This window comes from Micrasema longulum, unplaced genomic scaffold (assembly GCF_059751315.1).
Source record: "Micrasema longulum isolate JH-2025_06_02 unplaced genomic scaffold, ASM5975131v1 h1tg000133l, whole genome shotgun sequence".
NCBI classification, from domain to species: domain Eukaryota; kingdom Metazoa; phylum Arthropoda; class Insecta; order Trichoptera; family Brachycentridae; genus Micrasema; species Micrasema longulum.
The window spans coordinates 197,881-221,808 of NW_028277339.1; the positions used below are offsets into that span (position 1 = coordinate 197,881).

The 23,928-nt window shown below is 30.0% G+C and overlaps 1 protein-coding gene across 1 annotated transcript in view; it reads left to right on the top strand.

Moving 5' to 3' along the window:
• fng (Fringe glycosyltransferase) overlaps positions 1-23,928 on the top strand; it is a 172,597-nt gene that overhangs the window by 115,991 nt on the left and 32,678 nt on the right. The window contains exon 4 of the mRNA XM_088241899.1: positions 11,015-11,100. Within this exon, the coding sequence (XP_088098025.1) occupies positions 11,015-11,100 (86 nt within the window). The remainder of the gene's footprint in view (positions 1-11,014; positions 11,101-23,928) is intronic.

A 23,928-nucleotide genomic window follows, 5' to 3' on the forward strand; every position in this document is an offset into this window, starting at 1 on the left:
ATTTTCGCTGTAAAGGCACTTAATTTAATTTGTTCGCGCATTTATACGACTGCCGTACCGTTCTCACGGCGCACAGTGTTTCGTTTCATACAAGCTAGAAACTAAAAATTCTGAATGTACTTTTAACTCACGTATGCGATTCATTTAATCCTAAAAAGAGGTTTTTTTATTAAATATGTAATAATAATTCGTTTTATAAAAAATATGTCACATTTTGTTATTTAATAAACGAAATAAATTTTCTGGAAATTGATATCTGCATCCAATAATGTATTTAAGGGTCATAAATAATTGAAATTATTACTTTAATTCTATTGACTGATAAATCGGTCAACCTATAAAATAAATCATTGAAAATTAAATTAGATACTTAGGCATAAAATAAAGATTTCACCCGAGAGAACTAATCTGCCTTCACTTGTTTTGTCAGAATAACCATTTTACAGCTGATTTTATTATGTTAAACATGAAAACTCAAAGGGTTTAAATAAACTTAAAAGTTTGACATTGTAAGGAACACAGAAGTGAGGCAACGGACACAGTAACCCTTGGTATCTACTGTCATCCAAGGCGTTTTGGCTGGCAAGGCCATGTACTACGTATGCCTTCCGAGAGACTTAACCATGCTTGCCTATGTTACAAGGTATCAGGTTCTCGGCGTCCTGGGCTGGTATTCCAAACGAAATTATAGCGCGCTATAATGCATATTTAGTACGTATAAACGCGCTATACCGCGCTATAATTTTGTTTGGAATACCAGCCCTGGTCGTCCACTGTTGACAATTTGTGGGCAGTTTGCGTCAGAGTTGCGGTACGTGGACTTAACTTGGGAGGATGTACGGGAGGTCGATCGCTTGGCCGGAGGCAGATTATGGAATCCATATGCTCCACATAGGGAGCGGATATGGTATGATGATGATAAAACTTAAAGGTCTTTAAATAAAACATTTGTTATAAGTGATTTTCAAATAGATTTATTTTGAGAAATATAAAAAGAGCATGTAATGTAGATGAGCCAAAGGAATAAAATTCTTGTCAAGAAGCTCTATTGATACTAATAGAGTTCATTTCACTGGGTTTGGCGCCACAAATATAACAGGACATGGTTGACTTATTTTTAGCCAAAACGTTGCAAATTTTACCATCTACCATTGTTAAAAGCATTTTAAATTTTATGGACAATACTACACCTCCAATATTAACATTAAAATTTTCAAGTTTTTCAATTGCATCTTGAAGTTTTTTGATTTCAGACTTAGTAAAAATATCAGTTTCTTTGGCGAAAATAAATTTAATAGGACGACAATAAGAGGTTGAAGGGCTTAAATTTTGCCAAATTACTATATTAGGGTCATCATTAGCCTTAGTTGTATTGGAACGAATGACAAATAAATAAAAATTAATTCTATTGCATGCTCTGTGTGAAATTTCTGTTTATAATTACTATGTCCCGAGCTTCCATCTCCACCGCACTTGCATATAAGAGTCAGTACAGAACCTGAAGGAACTCTTTCTTTTAAGACTTCTGATTCTACATTTAGCAATCGTTCCACCGTATGATTTAAAATCGCTTGTAGCTGGATTTCTGCACTAGTTTCCGTTATTTTGGACAAATTCCTCGCTCAGGCAACATGCTTCTTTTGCTTTTCTTAAACTATAAAATGCCGGATATATGTTGGGCCGGTTTTTATGGCATTTTTACGCATAACTTTGTAGGAATGCGAAGATAATTTACAGTCAACGTATGAACTTAGCGCTTCCTCAATTGTCAATGCCCGCTGTTTGTTTACTTGTTGATGTTCCCTACGTATTTTTGCTACTTCATTGGGAGTAGCTTTCAAAATTTTCTTTAGGAGATCGGCAACTGTGCGTTTTTCTGATGCTCGAATAAATACCTGCGTGGCAACGAAAGTTCTTCAGATGTCTTCGTACTCACTAAATTACGCACTTTTGTCCTTTTGCACTGATCACTGCATACCCCAAAATCCTTTGCGGGCCTTCCAGTAGACGTAGATGGTTCATTCATGTCTACTGAAGGACTTTGTCGAAAGTTTTCACATATCAAAATATTTTCACTACCGTCGAGCCACTCAATTTTTTTTTTAACAAATCTATCTAATTTACAGCCAGATTTGGTCCATTTTCTGCTTATATTTAAACAAATAAGCTTAATTTGATTTTTTAACAGTTTTTCACCACTTGCACCAAGTTCACCGACTTCAAATTTACTAACAATATTATTTAACATTCCTTGAAGCCTTTCTTTCTTCGTCAAACTCTTCCACATCACGTACAATTCTTGCCTGGAAATCTCGTATCTGGTACCTGTAAAATAACAAAATAAGATAGATGCAACTTCGTGCGGTAAAATATCGAAACTGTAATAAATTAACAATAAATTGGTCTATTGAAAAATAAAATAATATTTTTTGCTACTTTGATATACTCTCCGAGATAAATTCTCGAGAAGTTAGAATTGATATTTTTTAACTACTGAAAAATACATAAGTTAAATTATTGTTTTTTTAAATACCTAAATGAAATACATTAAAATAATAGAAAAAAAACTATACAACATACCTTCCTAAATAGCTTCCATTTTTTTTTAAATCGAAATAAAAAACTTTAAACTTGATAAACAACCTTTACACGTCGGACGCCAAAATGCAAATAAATGTAATTAGGCTTTCAAAAACCAATTATCCGACTTTCATATTCTGGTATGAATCACCCCAAGCATTAATCACCCCAATTAGGCTTACAATCGTCACACTAACTATCTGGTAATGCCCCCATGACGTCATCGTTTAAGAATTCAAAAGTGACTTTTTATCTTGTAGCTTGTATGGGTCAAAACACTGTGCGGCGCCTTTGCTTTATACTATACACTCGTACCTTCTTTTTAAGCAGTTCTTGAAAATTTCTCATCTTGTAAATTCATATTTTTTTTCAGAGTTTGTCTTAAATAAAGGAAAATGCAAAACAGGCACTAGATTGAAACCAAAAAGTACGAGATTTGCCAATACTTGTCGTTATACTTGACTTGAATTTTCAGTCTCATTTTTAAAATATTTTTTATTCAATTTTTATACTGTTTTGAGGGTTACAAATATTTTCTATAGAAATAGAAAAAGATAAAATATTGAACTTTCTTGACTTGTCTTTAACAATAAAAACATGGATATCGATATCTACAGTAAACCAACATATTGCACCTTTAAGACGAAAACGACTCAACCAAAAAAAACTACTTTTTGGGAAATTGCAAAAGCAGAATTTAAATTGTGACATCTTCTTATTCTTTTGTCGATTGTTACGTATTTTTTGAAGTGGGTACCAAATTTAGGTTAAAAATTATAACGAAGACTTTCAGCTATGAATCTATCAAAAAGTGTAATGAAAATAAATTATGATAGGTATGAAAAAAACATTAATTTATTGAGTCATTATTAGATTGAAAAAAAATCAAACAAAACCTCTTTGATAAATAAGGTAATGGCAACTTTTATTAGGTCAGATCAGGTCACCAAACACATGTTTTGATTTATTCACGAAATGACATAAACGTAAATAAGTCACTAAGATTATCGATAATTTAAATTATAAAATGGAATTAAATTAAATAAGTCACTTAGATTCTTCGTAAGTCGGAACGAGACAACCCAAAGCAAAATTGGTCATTTAAATATTTTTTAAAAACAAAGTAAACATGCCATTGTATCAGACTAAAATCGACTCAACTGGCTGTCGGTCACTATATGTTTGTCTGCGTTGCGTTCTTCACACAGCAATGTAAACACAACATTTATTGCGTCACTTTCGTACTGACACGGAATCGAATTTTTTTTAGTAGTAAAACATTGCAAAGAAATATAGGATTAACAAACATTTGATTTACACGAACAAGTAATTAAAATAATTTAAAAATCGTCCAAGAGTTTCTATGTAACACAAATGTTCTAGATTTATTGCAGTTTAAGTATTAATACAGTATCCTATTCACCGCCGGGTGTGGTTAGGGATTTTTTTTTTTAAACAATGAGAAATTAACTGTTTATTACGGTTGAAATCCTAAAAAATGATATGGGGTTCATCTTGTCCGAATGTTTTCAATTCATTGCTTACTACTTGCGTTCTTCAAAAGCTGATATTATGTTTCGTGTACACACCTTTAACAATATTTACTGATGAGTCTATTGTACTTCCTGTCTCTTTGTTAAACTCAGGTGTACAATCATTAAAGGTGTTATTTAGCCATAGAGGTGTGTGGTATGAGCTTCTTTCGAGCTGGCTTCGAGAATGTTCGAGATCCAACAATGGTAGTGATTGAATTTGATAAGACGTGATTTATCCACTGTCATATGTATCTGAGAAACGTTTATTTATTTTGTTCTTACTTGAAAAGTATACGCGCATAATTTACATAAATAACCAAAATGATTTCAGACATTCCAGTTTCAAATTATTAGGTGTCAGAATGTTTCTGATCTACGGAGATGAATAATTTCTTGAAAAGGATGTAAGAAAGTCTAGGCAAATGGCCTGTCATTGGTTGGTAATCTGTAGTCATTGTGAGTTTATTAAAGTTGCCCGTTTATTATATACATATTCACCAACTAGTTTATAATGCCACTTATTAAAACTTTTAAGGTATGGAGCTTAATCCGCCAAGTGTACAGTAGTCACAGAGCTTTGCTACGATTGTTTTCAAAATCTTGTAATAGAATATAAATATTTTTACAATACTTTTAGTTTGTCCAAATGTTTGTAGATAGAAGACTGGATTTCACCCCCTAGGGAGTTATTATGATTTACAAACTATACAAGAGATAGACAACATTTTACAGAAGGAAATATGGAAGTCCTGGCATTTACAGGACTTGTGACCTGCCATTGGCTAATTAAAATGGTCACACAATACAACAGTAACATTCAGCATTTTGCCTATATTTGAACATCATTATTTATTTATTCATTCAAAATTACAAAATTAAATATTTATGAACTTATTAAGGCTTTTTAGGTTATGCCCGTGTCAAGCCACAATAAATAACAATAAAAAATACAAAGTAAAATTAAATAGATCAAATTATTATGACATATAATAACAATCTAGAATAAAAGGTAAATGTAATAAATAATCAAATTCCAAAGAATACGATGCAAAAAAGATAATCAGAAATAATTTTAAAAATGTAAATTATACTAATTAAGAATCACACATTTTATTTATTTATTCACACTTTATTTATTTAATTCTTCCACCTGTTGATTTAAGTGTAGTTCAGTTCTTTAGCTTATAACTCTTAAACAACTTCATTGATCCTTGCTTTACCCTGATCCTTGATCTAAAAAAATAACGATGATTTTTCTTAAGCTTGGGAATTTTGTGCTGTAATTCAATTTCATCTCCGCCAGGAGATGAAATTGAATTACAGCACGAAAAAAAGCTACGAAAATTAGTTGCAATAAAAATAATGTGATAAATTATGAAATTCATAATTTATTAAAATAATACTCACATAAATAATTAAAATATTATTATTCAACTATGTGTGTTTCATTTTGTTATAGTTTCGCAATTTTTAATTGTATTTTTTTCACTTTGCATGTTCATCAAAAACAAATAAATGTATATTTTATCAATTTTGATATAAGGTGCTATTAATATTCGGGTTGTGGTCCCGTGGCTAGTGCCGCTGACTAACGGATCAGAGGTTCGAGGTGTGAACTCCGCTTTACCCCAACTTGAATTTCATGTTGGAAATACATGAAAAAAAACATTCAATGATTATTGACCACAAAGTTAGCTACAGATTACAACAAAACAACAGGTCGTAGGTACTTGGGTTGAGAATTGCGACCCAAAACTAATCCGTTTATTACACGTTTGTTGTTAAACTAAACACCAAACTAAAACCATATAAAAAATTAAAACGCTTTTGTTTTATGCGATAGATCGTAAGGGCTTCTCTAGATAATTACTACTTTGAGGTTTTATAAAAGTTTTGTATATTACTATCTTAGTATTTTTTGTATTAGTTGTATGAACAGTGTAAGAAAATAATTTGGATAAATAATGAGAACGCAAATATTTATTTTATAAAATATAAATATTTATCGACAAATTGATTTATTTTTAAATAGGTGCGAAGGTTTTCACGGTCACTGTTATCAATATTATGTATCTTTTTTGGGTAATACCGTGTATGTTGGATTTGATCCGACGTTTCGGCTACCATTGCAGGAGCCATCTTCGGGGAAAACTGAACAGTTTGTGAACAACACGAAACGTCGGATCAAATCCAACATACACGGTATAACCCAAAAAAGATACATAATATTGATTTATTTTTGTTTATTTTTTTTTTTTTAAATAAATACTTGCGTTCTTATGATTTACACAAATATTTAATTTTGAGGGCCATTTTCAACGAGTTGTAAATAACTCACTATTAGAAAATGGAATCAAGTTGGGGTAGAGTGGGATTCGAATCACAGACCTTTGGTCTGTGAGTCCGAGACACTAGCCACAGGACCACAACCCGATCAACACAGTTTTATCAATTGCATGTAAACTAATACGTGTAAGAAATACACACCGTTCTCTCCGTTATTTTGTTCCTCGTGTCTGTTTATTCCGAAGTCGATCAAAGCAGAAACATAATTATAATTACGTCGAAACAGAATCAGACAGATAAATCCCGCTGTGTTATATCTGTTGTATCTATTTTTTCCTCTTCCTTCTCCGTTGATTTGAATTAAACAATTATGACTTGCTCTTTATGATTATTATTGCTCACCTGGACAAAAGTCTCCGATAAATTTAACGTAGTTATGCAGAAAGCAGCCAGTCTACAATTTTGGAATACTAAAATTGGTGTTATTGGGTGCAGTAAGGTCAATTTTTTGTTCTGGCAAAAAAAGTCAGGCCGCTTTCATGCAAAAAACTGTTATAATCACCTTATGAAAATAACGTTGATCTCAAAAATGACATTTCTCAATTTGCAAAAACACCCACAGAACTAAAAAAAATCTACCTTTCTTTAAGATGATTCTAGATTGCTAGTTCTTTTAAATAAATTCAAGTGGATAAATTCAAAAGCATTTTTATTTAAAAATTCATTGATTCAAAATACCTGTAATAAAAAAATATGTCTCAATACAGAATGTCACCTCACACATTCAATGTTTGAATGAGATATCATTCAATATGATCGAGTTGTTTTCCTCAAAATGATTTAAGGTTGTCTAGTCGGCCAGACTCGAAAAAATCACTAACTTTTCCTTAACACAATCAAATCAGTTTAAAAATTATTATAACAAAGTAATAAAATGATTATTTAAAATTACGAACCCTAAAATATAAATATAAATAACATGTTCTATACATAATGACACAACATACATCACAGTTTTACAAGGGCTGGTAGTTTTTTGGAAAATGCACATCTTAGGTAGCCAGGATTTAAAAAACATTAATAATGTTCTAATACATTTTTTTGGAGCATAAAAAAACATTCCAACTCTTGTGTAGATTTGATTATTCGCTCGTTTAAAAAAATGCTATTATCTCAGTTTCACTTTTCTATGCTACTACTACCACCACGCCATTTCTCCGTATGGGTAAGCAGAGAGAATGGACCGCCACACACGTCTATCCTGGCATGCATTCCTAGCTTCTTCCACATTCATACATCTTGTCATACATGCCCTTCGGTTCTGTCTGCTTTTGACATGACCAGACTTAAGATTTTGGTTTATCTGATCATGCCACGTCTTCCTTGGTCGTCCTCGTCTCACGTTACCGTTCATTTTCGCCATATTTACTTGTTTTACCATTCTTTCGTCGTCCACTTGTTCTATGTGACCAATCCATCTCAGAGACCCTTTCTGAATCGTATCAATTATACTTGACTCAGATTTACACTCTCGCCGGATTTCATCATTCGTAACCCTGTCACACATTGATTTCCCACACATTCGTCTAAGAGATCGCATTTCAATCGCGTTAACTCGGCTTTCATCCTTCGTCAGTTCCATGTTTCACTTCCATACATAAAAGTTGGGACTAAAACTCCGTTGTGCACTGCCAGTTTAGCTTCGATTGATATATTTTTATAAGCAATTATTGTGCTTAGTGCTCCGTTTATTTTGTTGCCCGCATTCACTTTTCTATGTCTGGCTGCTTTCTGCATAACTATGTTCAATTGATGACTTCAGTTGATTACCTCATGGTGTTGTGATGTCCAATATTTCTGAGCCGATTTTCACAAAGGAGTTTCTCCTAATTTCTTGAATGAAGACATTCCCGGAACAGCATAAGCGGGCTGGTCATAAACCTTGTAAATGCCTCGACTTCTTTATTACCTTCCAAAAGTGTTCTTCATCTTTGTTGTAATATGTTAATGGTGGATAAGTTTCTTTGTATAAAAATCAATTTTCTATTAAAAAAAATAAAACTTGGCTTCGTTGTTCAAATATCGATTCGCAATTGAAAAAATAATCGTTTATGTTTTTATTAATAATCTGTTTTTATTGTACCATAATTTTATTAAAAAATATTACATGGCAACGAAAATCTTAACGTAGATTTTTCACTATTATATTTGCACCTTAAAAGATAAAACACGGGAGTCCACTTGTTGCCGTTTAGAAGATAAAATTGCGGAAATTATCAAGTGAATTTTTTAGGTTGAAATAAAAATCTTATGTTCACTTTGTTTAAATGTCAATAATCCCACGTACGCCATTTTACTATGTACTATTATTAACGAAAAATCATTATTTTACAATGAAAGTTATTTATGATCTCATTCGGTTCAAAAGTTTCTATCACAAAATCTTGTTTCCTGAACATTTCGTTTAATGTGACGTCCGTCGTTTATCATGGCGGCCTCCGTGATGTAGTGGTTAAGACGCTTGACTCACACACGGAAGGTTCCGGGTTCGATTCCCGGTGAGAACACAAAAATTAAAAATGTGATTTTTCTGAAGCCTGGGTGTTCTGTGATGCAATTCACCACTGTAGTTGGGCCTCCTGGCCTGTTGTGGTGCAAAAATAAATGAAACGACATGAAATTAAATCATTTATGGTACAAATATTATCCTTTATCATGAAGCCTAGTAAGTCAAATAGTGGTGCTGGTAATTCCAAAAACAAATAGTATAATTATGTTTGCTAATACCCATTTTTATTATTTTTTAAATTAAACTTTCAACAGTGTTTTTTCAAAAAGGTGTAAAAAGAGGATCCGGTTCATTTAAAAAACGTATTTTAAAAAAATAAACATAATTTTAAATTTTTGTAACTCAAAGTAATCGTAGGTTAGTATTTTTTTAATTCGCTTATAAAAATATTTTTTAATTGTAATATTACATTAAAAAAAAAATGTTACATATTTATTACAGAAATTCAAATTTAATTATTTATATAAGAGATTAATTGTGTCGTAAAAGTATGCAAACATATTTTTTGCCGGTGTCATCTAAACTGCCTAACTAGGGAAAGCTTCTCCGTTTTAAGGCAGTAAATAATGTATTTTGATAGTTATTTTTGTCATAAATATCATTTACTTAAATACAACATTTTTATCCATTTTGATCGGTTTTCAAACCTTACTCAAAGTTAAAAAATAATACATTAAAAATTATTTATAAATGAGATACATGTATATACAGTATTATTACTAGTGCACACATCAGAATATGTCCATGTGTGCCCTAATTCCAGATTGAAAATTAAATAATAAATTTACACAAATAAATAATAAATACACCACAAATATCTAAATCCTATGCCATTACCATCAAAACTAGAAATCAGTTTATCTATCCATTTTTATACATCCCAAACATAATATTTTTTTATTTGAAATAAATATCATATAAAAAAAATAACAATATTATTTTTACTATAAAAGCGCACATAATACGCGCCATTTGGAATACGCCTCTCAGATATGGAATCCCCAGTATGCCATATATATAAGTAGAATAGAAAATATTCAAAACAAATTTATAAAGTACCTTAAATACAAAACCGGTATTTCTTATGTATCTACTCTCACTGTCTCCACCTTCCATGGAATCATTTCTCTACAATACCGCAGAGTGTGTGCGGACCAACTACTGCTTTACAAAATTGTGACAGGAATGGTTGACTGTACAGAGCTGCTTGGTTTAATAACAATACATGTGCCAGCCAGGATTTTTAGACGGTACCACCTGTTTCATGTACCAACAAGTAAAACATCGTATGTTAAAAATGCTTTTTTTCGTAGGACTTTTTCAATGTACAATACAAAATTTAAAAATATAGATTATACAAACATCACTCTGTCAGATTTAAAATTTAAACTAAAAATGTATTATGTAACTTAGTAGACATTATAATAATAAATATGTACATCTCCCCCCCCCCCCCCCTCCTTATCCTATCTTCAAGCATTTTTGTCCTTATCCCGCCCAATTTACAGTAACTTAATGTTCTTAAAATTAATATTTAAAAAATCTTTGATTATTGAGTACTTGAAATATAACATTTTTATATGTATAAATTGTATGTATTTATTTGATATGTAATATATATATTCTTTACTAACTTTGTATACTATGTGGAAATCTGTTATTGGTTCTGAGTTTATACACTATATCTGTTTGTTTACTAAAAATATGTATGTAGAACTGTTGATTTCCCTAATAAAATAAAAATAAAATAAAATAAATAAAATAATAATTTGTCCATGTGTGCCCTTTGTCCAGATTTAAAGGTAAATAATAAATATATCATAATAATGCTAAATAATTTAGCTGTTTTTAAATAATGACAAATATTGGAATTTATTCTTCAGTGAAATTTTTTGAGTTATGCATATTTAAAACGTTTGATAAATGGTTAGTGCGATTCGTATTAATTTAAAAAAATATTTTATTATTAAACATTTAAAAAAATATATTTATCTAATGTGGATTTATAACAGTAGTAAACTTTAAATTATTCATTTGTTCACAGCAGAAAATATCTTTCTGGTTCGCTACGGGGGGAGCTGGGTTTTGCATCAGCAGGTCGCTCGCTTCCAAGATGATGCCGCTGGCTAGGTGAGTGACGACTTATGATTACTGCTAAACTTACTATTGCTGTAACCTCTGTCAAATCAATTTTGACCAACAATATTACAGTTTCTTATAATACGGAAACCCCGACCTGACACGAAAAGTCAAATGATTTGACTCATACTGATATTACTGATATCCAGGCATTTGGAAGGCTAACGACATGTCATTGATTGATTTGAGTGATCACTCGACAATCTATCTACATTTGAACTTTCGTATTACTCCAATTCTACCATCTGTTTACTTTTTTTTATCCAACTTTTTCAGAAAACAAATTATCAAAAGCGTATAAAGTAAAACCGGCCAATGATAGGTTACAACCTCTGCCTATCCCCAGACTTCCATGTTCCCATGTTTTTCGCCTCTGTTTTAATATGTCTTTAATTGATGACTTATATTAATACTTCACGAGGTAAAATTGCGATACATATATTTTGGACAAAAAATGATACAATTGATTTAAACTTAGATTACAGCTTGAAAATTATTGTAATAAAATAAGTAAAGCAACTTTGTTTTTAACCACATAAAAACCATTTCAAATAAGTGGTTAAAAACGTTGTTTTATTTATTTTGTTATAATGAATAACCACAAAGTTAGTGCTTCAAATATAAAATTTATATGAAAATTATTGATTTACGATTTTAACTTTATCTCTGTCCCCCGATTGCAAAGCTCGAAATTCCTTTCCCGCAGCTGCAAAAGACTTGTCCGTTAGCAAATTGATGTAAATAACTTAATAGTCCTCAGTTCAGGTGCACCTCGCGATATCTGTCAAGCTTCCCGCAGAATTCTCCCTCGTCATTTTTAGCCCCTACATATTACACATATTCCGCATATTTTCAACCCACGTTTGTGCTCTTGTCTTTGTCATCAAATAAACCCACATCAAAAAAGTAGCGAAGAATTCGATTGCTTTATCAAAATGTCTAAATATTATTTTATCTCAGCATTCCACAATCCCTAAATTAATAACAATACAACCACAAATCGACAGATATTTTTGATAACAATTGAAAATTCATAGAAATATTAAGAAAAGCGGTATTTAGATGGGTGTTCTAAATTTTAAAAACAAATTGTGTTCAACAATGTTTGAGTATGTCCAAATGCTTGCAGACTGGCTGGGTTACCTCCCTAGGGAGTTGTTCAGATTAAAATTTATTTCAACAGAGAGGGAAAACGTTTTTAAGAAGGATATTTATTATTTATTTATTTTAAAGAAACAAACAATCGACAATTATATAGTAACATTAAAAAAATACAGTTTAATGACAGACCAGCAAAGTTTATATTGAAGTCTAGGCATTTACAGGGCTTATGACCTGTCATTGGCTGGTTTAAGTGGGCACTTTACACATTGTGTAACATTCACCATTCTGCCTATGTTTAAACATCCACATTTCCTCAACTCTTCCATCTGTTGACTTTTGCGTAGTATAATACCTCAAGGGTGCTTTACAAAGTGATTATATAAAGATGTATATTTAATTTTAACTTTTTTAATTAAAAAAAACAATGTACTTTGTCACCACATGCTAAGGATTTATTAAAGTGATTTAGAGAACAAGTGGGTTTTAAGTTTCTTCCGTTGTATGTCAATGTCAATTATTTTACTTTTAAGTCATCTGCCAGTCCTGACTTAACGCGAAAACATGAAAGTAGAGGCGCACATTTGCTGTGAATGACAGTAATAATGAAATAAAAAATTCTTACATGTACATTAAGCACTCATATTTTGTCTTATCGCGCAATTTCAACTGATTCTCGCACCCTTTTCTTACAAAAGCATCCCCTTTCGTTACGCCGAGCTCTTCCCCGAACATTCAACCCTCCACCGCATTACATTAATTGGGGTCAATCAATTTTAGTTAGAGTGAGCTCTGTGGAAAATCAAGCCAGAGTTAGTAACTTTTATCCATGTGGAAGCATTACATTATACCCGGGAGACTTGTTATAATCATCTCTATGGCTTTGTTCGTAGCTCTGTATTAGGTCCATTTTTGAACCATTCCTATCTTTGCCCCAATTTTCGTATCTATGAAACTATTCGGTGCGCTATTTTCTCTATTAGGTTGGAGTAATATAATATGCTTTGAAACTATTTTGGATTATAATTTCGATATTTTAAATTGTTTTAATAAATTAAATCATTGAAATTAAATTAAATATCCTCGATGTTTTTTGTTGATATTTCTTGATAAAACTCCAAAGTTAATGATTATTGATTGTCAAAAATGAAGTATTTAGCTAACTTTATCTGTTAAAATGTGTATTTCCCACTCTGTTGTATTTCGCCATGTGTTACTTTCTCACCTTTTAAATAAAAAAAGCTTAATCCCAATTTCGGTCCAAAAACTCCCAAAAATGAACTGCTTAACAAACTAGTTGTAAATATTTATGTTTCTGTCCCCTGTTAAAATACTTATTTGATCTTATCTTCAAAATATGTTAAGAATAGTATAAAAACTGTAAATGTTGTAAACAATTCACCAGTCTTGAAGATGCCTACTTAAGCGAAAGCGCTCGTTGGTCAAAATTATACAAAGTAAAACTAAACCAAGAAGTTTCATTGATAATTTTATTTATAATTTTATCATTACTATTAAATATCCTAAATTCTCAAATAGTGTGAACAGTTATCAAAACTATCTAATGACGTGTCATAAGCCGTATTAATAGCCAGATATCTGTAAAACCTTCACAAAAGATTATTCGCCTCTGTTGAAGTATCTATCAACAGGATAAATATGTATGTTTTAGTAAGAAAATGTGTTGATGTTGATTAAATCACTTAAACTAGCCTGGAGATGGGCAAAAATTTTTAAGAGCGGGCTTAGTAAATAAAACAAACATAAAATTTTGTTAAAAGGACATCTAGTGACTTTACAAATATGTTCACGATTAAAACACTATATTGCTCACTTGTTCGTCCTCTTTTAGAATATGCATCCGTAATCTGGTCTCCCTTCTATGTAGGCCGTATAAATCATATCGAATCGGTGCAACATCGTTTGCTAAGAAAAGTAGCATGGACGATTGACCTCGAGAGGGGAGACTACACTTACGGAGAAATGGAGTCAATGTTAAAAATCTCAAGTCTACAACAACGCAGAAACAACATTGACTGCATATTTATGTTTAATTTACTGAATGGCTTAATTGATGTACCATCGTTACTGGAGCAAGTGGCATTCAATGTTCCAATCCGCCGGTTGCGAAGTAATAATGTGCTGTTCCTCGATCAACACAGCACAAACTATGGCTTTCATGCACCAATGTCCCTCGATTGTAAACTCGAGACAGGTTCTGGACTTTTTTGGCGTAAGTCTTTATAGATTAAAAAAATCACTAAGATAGACCGGATCTTGTTTTGAGGTAGTAATTTTTGTTTGTCCTAGCTTTAATTTTATTCAGTAGTATTTTATTTTATTAGTGCCTGTATTTATTATAAGAAATTGTACTGACCATCGTTAGAATGGACTGCATAAGTCCGTCAAATAAATAAATAAATTTAAAGCACTACATTTGAGTTTATTAATTATAATTAAATAGTTAATAAAATAACTTTGTTTTTGATCACGTATTTCATATTTTATTATCAACCGGTTTTAAAGCTACACAAATATCCTTATTAAGGTAAACTTTAGTAGTTTTACCTTCATAGGAAAGCTCGTATAAATACGAAAACGATCCGTAATAAAACATAAAATAAGTTATTAAAAATGTTTTTTGTTTTTCATTTAAATCAAAAATAAATTTGGTATTTAGATATCTTTTATTTTGGACCCAAAATTTTATAGTTGAAAATTTTACACCTGACAAGGGGTGTTTTTGTTAATGTTCCCCCTGTGGCGTTTACGCCTTAATTAACATCTACACGGCCTCCCTCGCCGCAGGTGACGAAGGCGGGAAAATGTAGTTTTCCGGCTGAAATTGTTTTCCGGAAATGCTCCTGCTTCCGGTCTGATAGCGATCACATGATTATAACACCAAGGGTTTTCGTTTTACCCTGAAGAGCAGATAATTTATTCATAATAAAAACTCTTGAATTTAAATGGAAGGCTTGTTACTTTTTGCAAGGAATGAAAGTGTTTTTAAGGTTTAATTAGTTTAATGTTCATGATTATTCTATTGTATATTTTACTCGTAATGTTTAACGAATATCACGTGATAAAATTTGGTTTGTATCATGAAATCTTTAAAGATAACCTACGAAAAGAGGATATGCAATGGTAAAGCGATTTTATGAATAGGTATTTGCATATAGTTTTTCCGCCACTCCCCTGGAGATGTTTTCCCGAATTCTGTGCAAAAAAGATAACTGTAATTCAGACCGATTATGCTTAGCTAAATTCTACAAAATAAAGGTCTCGATTGTGATTTATTTTTAGAACAAGTATCAGAAAAAAAAATTGTATCGGCACGTATTACTTTTTTCAAAAATAATTATCATATTTATATACCGTACGTCTGACGATGACAAGTAAAACCCGATGCTTTTAAGGGTTTTTAGACGGTCCTAGCTCCTATAAACGACAATTTATAAACTAGAAAAAAACTATAGGGACACGCCAATGGTGGATATCTATAGTGTTAAAAAATCATAGTCCTTGTGCTATAATCTAGAGGAAAAATATGGAAATACTCATGCATGAAGAAAAGCGATAAATATTGAAAAGTTATCATGTAAAAAATATCAAAACTTAAAGAAGTTTTCAATTTTTTTTATTGCATTTTTTTTATTTACTATGGAAATCAAAGAAGACTTCTATTTAAATCTATAGATTTGGAATAACCTGTGACCAGTTTCATCGCTTTCGTGAAATCTTCGACTGGTATTATAAAATGAAATGTATTTATACAAAAACAGTTATGATACAAAATAAATAATTTCTAGTGCAATCGCGGATACTAAACCAGCTTTTAATTTCCTCTATAAACCAAGTTTTTCGGGCTGCAAAAATGGCTCCAATAATTCAGTCAGATCTCCAATCTCATCCACATCAAAAAAGGTTTGAGCTCTTTGACTCCTCAAAATTAACGGGTGGAAAAATTGAAGAATTATGGATGTTCGAACATACCTAGAATTGTGAATGTTAAACTAGCCAATGACAGGTCATAACAATTCAAATTCAACACAATGTCCCATACACTATGAACATGTTTATACAATTTTTACCCCTAACGAATTTAATTACATTATTTTAATTGATTGGTTATTTTTCGGCCTTTTTCAAATTGAAGCACGGCTTGTCTCTTAGGCGAAATAATATATTTGTTGATTGTAGATATATGTTATGCTTGTAAGTTTTGTGTACCGTATATCCAACATTAATAAAGTTTCAGCAATAAACTGTCTTCACTATCGCGATTTTATCAGCGCCCGAAAAAACCTCTCTGCATCGATGCTCATTAAAATTATTTGATAGCTTCTTTATAATTACACAATACACATTTAAGATAAAGCGTAAAGATTATGCATTTTATTATATGGAAGACTAGCTTTATAAAAATATTTTTTGCGTCAAATGCGTTCTGATAATCTCTTATAATTTTCTTATAATCTCTCAAAAAAAACATTCAAAACGAGTCGTCGTATATACAGGTGATTGGTAGAGAGTAGAACAAACAAAATTGGGGACAGAGGTCATTTAGAACAAATTTGCCATAGTGAAACAATTTTTTCATGTTTTTGATAATATTTACCCAGATTTTGGTCTTGTGACTTCAATAAAAAAACCTAAAGCTTGTATCAGTTCTAAATAAATAAGGTTGTACCGTTGTACTAGACGAAACATTTCGTAAAAACAATATTTTGATTAAAAAAAAATTCGTAACAACGAACCTTCCTTTACTGTATTTTATATTGAAAGTTTATATCATTATTATTATTTTTAATTCGTGCGATAATCACTGATCAATCTCTCAAAATCAGCTAAAAACGAATCGTCACTGAGGAGTGAACACTTTTTATTTTAATTTTATTTATATTTATTTCTTATGCTTATATTTAAAAACAACATTTTATATTTGTTTATAATGATAGTAAATTTTATTTTAGCAAAAAGGCGGAATAATGCAGAGCCAATTTTGCCACATTAAAGCAAAAAAATAATGTGAAAAACCAATTAAAAATATTGGTCACAGTTCTATTTATCAATCAATTATTTGTTGCAAATATATTGGATTATTTAATTATATTACGAGCTTAAATATTTAATATTGAGAGTGGTTATTTGCTTTTGAATGTTTATCTAATAAAACCCAGACATTCTGATATTAAAGTTTTGTTTTGTTTTGTATTTTCAATATCAAAGTAAAATTCTTCGATCGATTAATTTACGTTTATATTCTCCCGGTCGACATGGTGCGAGTATAATTGAAATTTCTTAGTGATATTACTGCTATGTGGGTGTTAGTCGATTCCGTTTATTTTCCTTACAGCGTATCTTTTATTCATTAATGAGTTATTTTCTATCTCCTGAAATTCAACTATCGCGAAACTCAATTTAAATGTCCCGGCAATAAATAATGATGTTTCTTGTTTATTATCAATTAACTTTATAAATAGGTACACCCCGTGGGAATATTTTCCTCTTATAAACAAAAATGTCCTTTGATTAGGTTCTGAATTCCCCAGCCAAAACTCGGACTTTTAATGTTTTATTTTGTATACCTGTTTTTAATTTGGCAACATTCCGTTCCGTGAATTTAATCCCTAATGAGGAGAAATTTTTAGCATAGCTCTGGCAACCCTGAGATACATAAAGCGGTGTATGTAAAACGAGAAAAGGGGTTATGAAAAACAGAAAAAATGCCGCGAATATTTTTACGTCGTTTGTTGACGTGCATAAAAATTGATATTTTTCGTAAAACCAGGTTCATTACGTATTCTATCTCTTTAGTAATGGCTTCTGGTGTGACTTAATCTCACGATTAAGTTGGCTTGTGTATAGTTAGGACGACAGTTAATAAAGGTTCAAGTCTAGAAGGATATTTTATTCATGCAATATACATAATTTATTGTAGGACATCTTTTTTTCTATGATATTTTGTTGCCCTTTAATAATAAGGAATATTTTTTTTTTTTTTTTAATATTTTTTATTTCCTTTTTTAATTACAATAAAATAATAAAGTACCTTATAATCTTTTATAGAATATTTTCTTTTCACTTTCTTATATTACACAAAAATATTATACCTGTTTATTTATTATAGGAGCAAAAATTCATAAACCTTTCTTGTATACCCACGAACAGGCCATATAATATGTATTTCATTAATATGTATTGCATTAATATGTATTTCATTTCTATGTAATTATCCTTTATTTCCTGAATACTTTGTTTTACCTTTTATGTATATTGTAAAAAAAAACAAACAAAAAATAAAATTTAAAATAATAAAATACTGATAAATTTTGCGCCTTTTGAATTATGTTGTATTTTCAGCGGGTATTGAAACGATTTATTATGATTTTTGTTTAAGCTTGTATTTGAGCAAATAAATCTATGATTTGTCGTGAACAAAAAGCGTATTTTCTTCGAATTGGGAAATGTAATAAATGATTTAAAAAAACATCTTCTTTTGCTCGTAAATATATATTTTCTAACGTATCATAGTAATTTATACCGTACTAGCTCTAATAGATTCTTAAAATGAATTACTTTTTCGAGAAATGCAATTCTACTCATTCATAAGAGGTTTCTTTTTCAACAATACATTGGATGAATTTTCCGAATGCAATCGATTTGTATGCAAACGTCCTTTGAAATCGGTTTAATCGGTTATCCGGATTACACAAACACCTTTTAAACTAAATAAGCAGCTGATATATTTAAATAGTTTCTCGATCGACAGATTTTAATCTCGATAATGTCTCGGAATGAGTCGCGACTGACAATTTAATGAAGATTTATTCCCAAATCCCAATAGCCCGAAATGGACGCCGATATTCGGAACATGTCCGTTGCATGAGTGTTGTATTTCTGAATAACATTATCTCGTTTCGTGGTAAGTAAGGTCCATTACAAGAGATTAGATCTGAAACCTCCAGCGGGTCGTAAACAGAAGCCATTTTGTAGCCATTGTTTTTCTTGGATTCCTAACAAATAACGACACTTTTATAATTAAGTATGCTTTAGCGATTGAAACTTCAATTTCTTTTGGACATACCTAATAGTATTTTGTTTTTAAAACCAACTTACATGAAAATTAAAACCTTTTAGCAATAATCAGTAGTCTGTATGTTTGACATATGGCATACTCTATTATTTTTTATATATGTGCCAAATTAATAGTTCAAAGCGTCTCACAATATATGCATTATCTACATATATCAATAGCATATTTGAGCAAAATCTAAACTTTTTTTATTAATAATAGAAAAATATATAATCAGAAGCATTACTATTTGCAAGTATTACAAGTTTCACATTTGAATTCATTGCTGTTTTCGAATTTAAACTAAATTGTAATAAACCTATAAACCGAACGTCTGAAGTTGTGTTTTCTTATTAAATTAGTATGAAAACAATTTTATTTAGATTTTTTTATTTAACCAAATGTATTCAATTTTGTACAACATACCAATGATTTTTTTAAAAGATATCACAGTTAGTAGTATTGACATTAAAAACTATGCGAAAATGGCATATTAATCGTTTATATTTGTAATTGAATCTTTTTACAAATTTTATGACGCATTTTGAAATAAAATCTACAAAGATGATAAGATAACGTATAGAAATAAATGAAAACTCTTAATATTCTGAATAAATTTTGAAATGACATAAAATTTACCGACTTGTTATTTTTGATCCTTATTGATAACGCTGGGATCAAAGATTCTAGAAATATCCATTAACAAGATATAGGTATTATTATTTTTAATGTGAGAAATAATAAATAAAACGGTTTAGTGAAAATAAAAATTTTTCGACGAGAAGGAATTCAACTTTAAGCGTTTGCAAGATGAATTTTCATATCTTTGTACGGAACATACTTCTTTAAAAAAAAATAGTAAATAAAATGAGTTAATACGTTTTGTCGTTTAACAATAGAAATTTTCCCCATGGAATGATGTTTTTCTTCGGGTTAAAAAGTAGCCTATGACACTTCTCAGCTCTTTGGCTATCCTCACTAAAAACTCACGTTGATCGGTTGCTCAGTTGCGACGTGAAGGAAACGCATAAAAACAGACAAACACGCTTTCGCATTTATAATATTCCATCTCGGTAATGAGTAGGTACTGAGGAATTAATATTTTTAGAATTAATGTAATTTTTAAATATTCCTAATGTAATGAAGTTCAGTTATTGAATGTCATTTTAATATAGTTTTATTTTATTTTATTTTCCAATAAATCTTATTTTAGTTGCATTTGTGAGCAACCGCCATATTTCCTTCTAAAAGCATTAAAACCATAATCAATGTAAATGCTCATTCTTAAATTTAACTGCATTTTTTTCCTCCCTTCTTTTTCATACGTTTGAACTATTGTAAACTATTTCGTTTTGATTTGGTAGAGATTTTATTTGTATTATTACCTTAACACTAATGTCTGAACACCAGAAGACTAACTTAAAAGTTCATATTTTATCGGAACAACCATGGTTTGATATTTTATAATGTAAAATAATATTATGATATTAAAAAAAAAAATAGTCTTTCTTAGATAGGTATAAGTACATGTTCTACTTATTGAATTATGAATATGAAGGTGTCTACATTTTTTAAAAACTTATTGCTGTTTTAATTGTATAGTTATTTCGATTTTTTTTCTATTAATTTCTGCAAAGTTTACAATCAATACTTACTTCCTGACTCTTACTCACCCTTTTACTTGAGTCCAATACTAAACGAAGCCCTCCCGTTTGGACCTCCGCAATTCCCTGTCAGCCCTTTGTCACCTTGGACCTGCAACCCTTCTGATGTCGTCGTACCATCTGTTCCGGGGTCCCCTTCGCTTCTGCGTCGTGTTCTCGGGCTCGAGTCCATCACTTTTTTCGTCCATCTACCATCAGACACCCGAGAAACATGACCCGCCCGATTCCACTTAAGCAGTCAATGACGTTTATTTAATCAGCGCATAAGGCCCACATTGGTCCAAATAAATGTTGTGTATAAAAATACATTAAAAAGGACGTTTCGTCTCTAATTGAAAAAGCGCCTTGAATTCGCAGTAAGCTTAAATTAATACCATCAAAAATCATTTCTGTGAATGTTGATTATGTAAATGGATTCATTTATAAATTAATCCGAAACTTGATTCATTATGCTATCGGAAATGAACGAACGCTTTAATAAATGCTGATTTAAATCACGGAAACGCTAATTGATCGATTTTTAAACCATTGAAAAAATAATATTTGCTTTAATTGCACATTCACTTAAAAGAAATTTGATAACAAATGATCCACTTTTAAATAAAATAAATGAAATAAATAAAATAAATAAAATAGATAAATAATAATAATAATAATATTTGGCTGATTTATATAGCGCCATTTTTGTAAAAAATCACCTCAAGGGCGCTTTACAATTGTATATCTAAACTTACATTCTAACTAAACCTAAGTGATACATTATATTTCCAGATTTAAAATTGAGGGTATGTTAGTTTAAAGAAGTGGGATTTTAGTTGGGATCTGAACTGACTGGGACTGTCGATGATTCGTAAGTTTGAAGGCAATTGGTTCCAGGCAGAGGGGCCGGCGGCGGCAAAAGCACGATCTCCAAATCTAGTGTTTAGGGAGCGCCGGATTTCAACAAGTTTTCCTCTTCCTGAATCAAATGCTGACCTAAGAGTAGATTTTCTTTGACATGTATTTTCCCTAATACAAAGGTCCGATAGGTATTTTGGAGCCATTTCATGAAGGGATTTGAATACTGTCAAGCACAGCTTGTATTTTATTCTCTCTGGGCTTTTTAACCAGTGTAAATCTCGAAGATGTTGTGAGATGTGAGAATATTTTTTTATTCCCGTAATAAGCCTTGCTGCTGCATTGAAAACAGATTGAAGTTTAATAGTTTGATATTTTGGGAGATTTGCGTATATTCCATTACAGTAATCTAGACGCGAAACGACATACGCATTTACAAGAGCTTTAGTTGCATCTATAGGAATATTTCTCCGCACGAATTTGATCTGTCGGAGATGGAAGAAACCAGCACTTACCGTTTTATTGACCTGAGAATTAAGAGAAAGATCTGAATCTAAATGAACACCCAGTAGTTTAACATTTGTACTAGGGGTAAGATCACAATTGAAAATAGATAAAATTGATAAAATAAATAAAATAAATAATAAAATAAAGTAAATAAACAAATTTCATGAATAAAATAAATAAAATAAATAAAATAAATGAAATAAATGAAATAAATAAAATAAATGAAATAAATGAAATAAATGAAATAAATTAAATAAATGAAATAAATTAAATAAATTAAATAAATTAAATAAATTTAAAAAAATAAATAAATGAAATAAATTAAATAAATTAAATAAATTAAATAAATTAAATAAATTAAATAAATTAAATAAATTAAATAAATTAAATAAATTAAATAAATTAAATAAATTAAATAAATTAAATAAATTAAATAAATTAAATAAATTAAGTAAATTAAGTAAATTAAGTAAATTAAGTAAATTAAGTAAATTAAGTAAATGAAATAAATTAAATAAATGAAATAAATGAAATAAATGAAATAAATTAAATAAATTAAATAAATTAAATAAATTAAATAAATTAAATAAATTAAATAATAAATAAATTAAATAAATTAAATAAATTAAGTAAATTAAGTAAATTAAGTAAATTAAGTAAATTAAGTAAATTAAGTAAATTAAGTAAATTAAGTAAATTAAATAAATTAAATAAATTAAATAAATGAAATAAATGAAATAAATTAAATAAATTAAATAAATTAAATAAATTAAATAAATTAAATAAATTAAATAAATTAAATTAATGAAATTAATGAAATCAATGAAATGAATAAAATAAGTAAAATAAAAAAAAAATAGTTAAATAAATAAAGTAAATAAAATAAATTAAATATATTAAGTAAAGAAAATAAATAAAAATATGAAAACATGTATGAAAATTTGAAATCAGGGTTAGTTGAGTTAAAAAGTTTTCAATACATTGTGTTTTAAAATTTGTAAACATTTACGATAGATATCCGTTTGTACTCGTATGTGATTGAAAAAACTGTTCAAATTAAACTATGTAAAATTAATTATATTCAATAAAGGAGACACTGATAAAATCGAATTTTGAATCGGCCAGCAAGGAGAAGAAGCAGAGGATACTTGGAAATTGGTGCCTAAAGTCTCCATACATGACCCGGATAAACAAAAGAGTAAAAGAAAAAGACAGCCGTTAATATAGACAGTAGGAGAAATATATTTTAAGGGTACCACCTTCTTTTGTACTCCTGGCCATTCCACTAGAAATAAGAAATTGATGCTCTTTTATTTAAAAATAGTATTTATGAGAAAAGTTGAGTCGGAACGGAGTTTCTGAGATATAACGATAGTGTATGATTCAAGAAAAATATTTATCGTCTCTATAATTTATTATAATGGTAGGTACTTTAAAATATATTACAAACTGTTGGTTTAAGAGCTTTCCAAAATGTGGCTATAAAGATATATCTGAAAAACGATTTAAAGAAAATGTCATTGGTTCATGTCATTTATCAAGTTTTTATCTTTATATTGTACACCTAGAATGGTTATTTTGACCGTTTTTACTGATATTGTTTTTCTTTTTGTAAACAGTCTTTTTTTTAATATT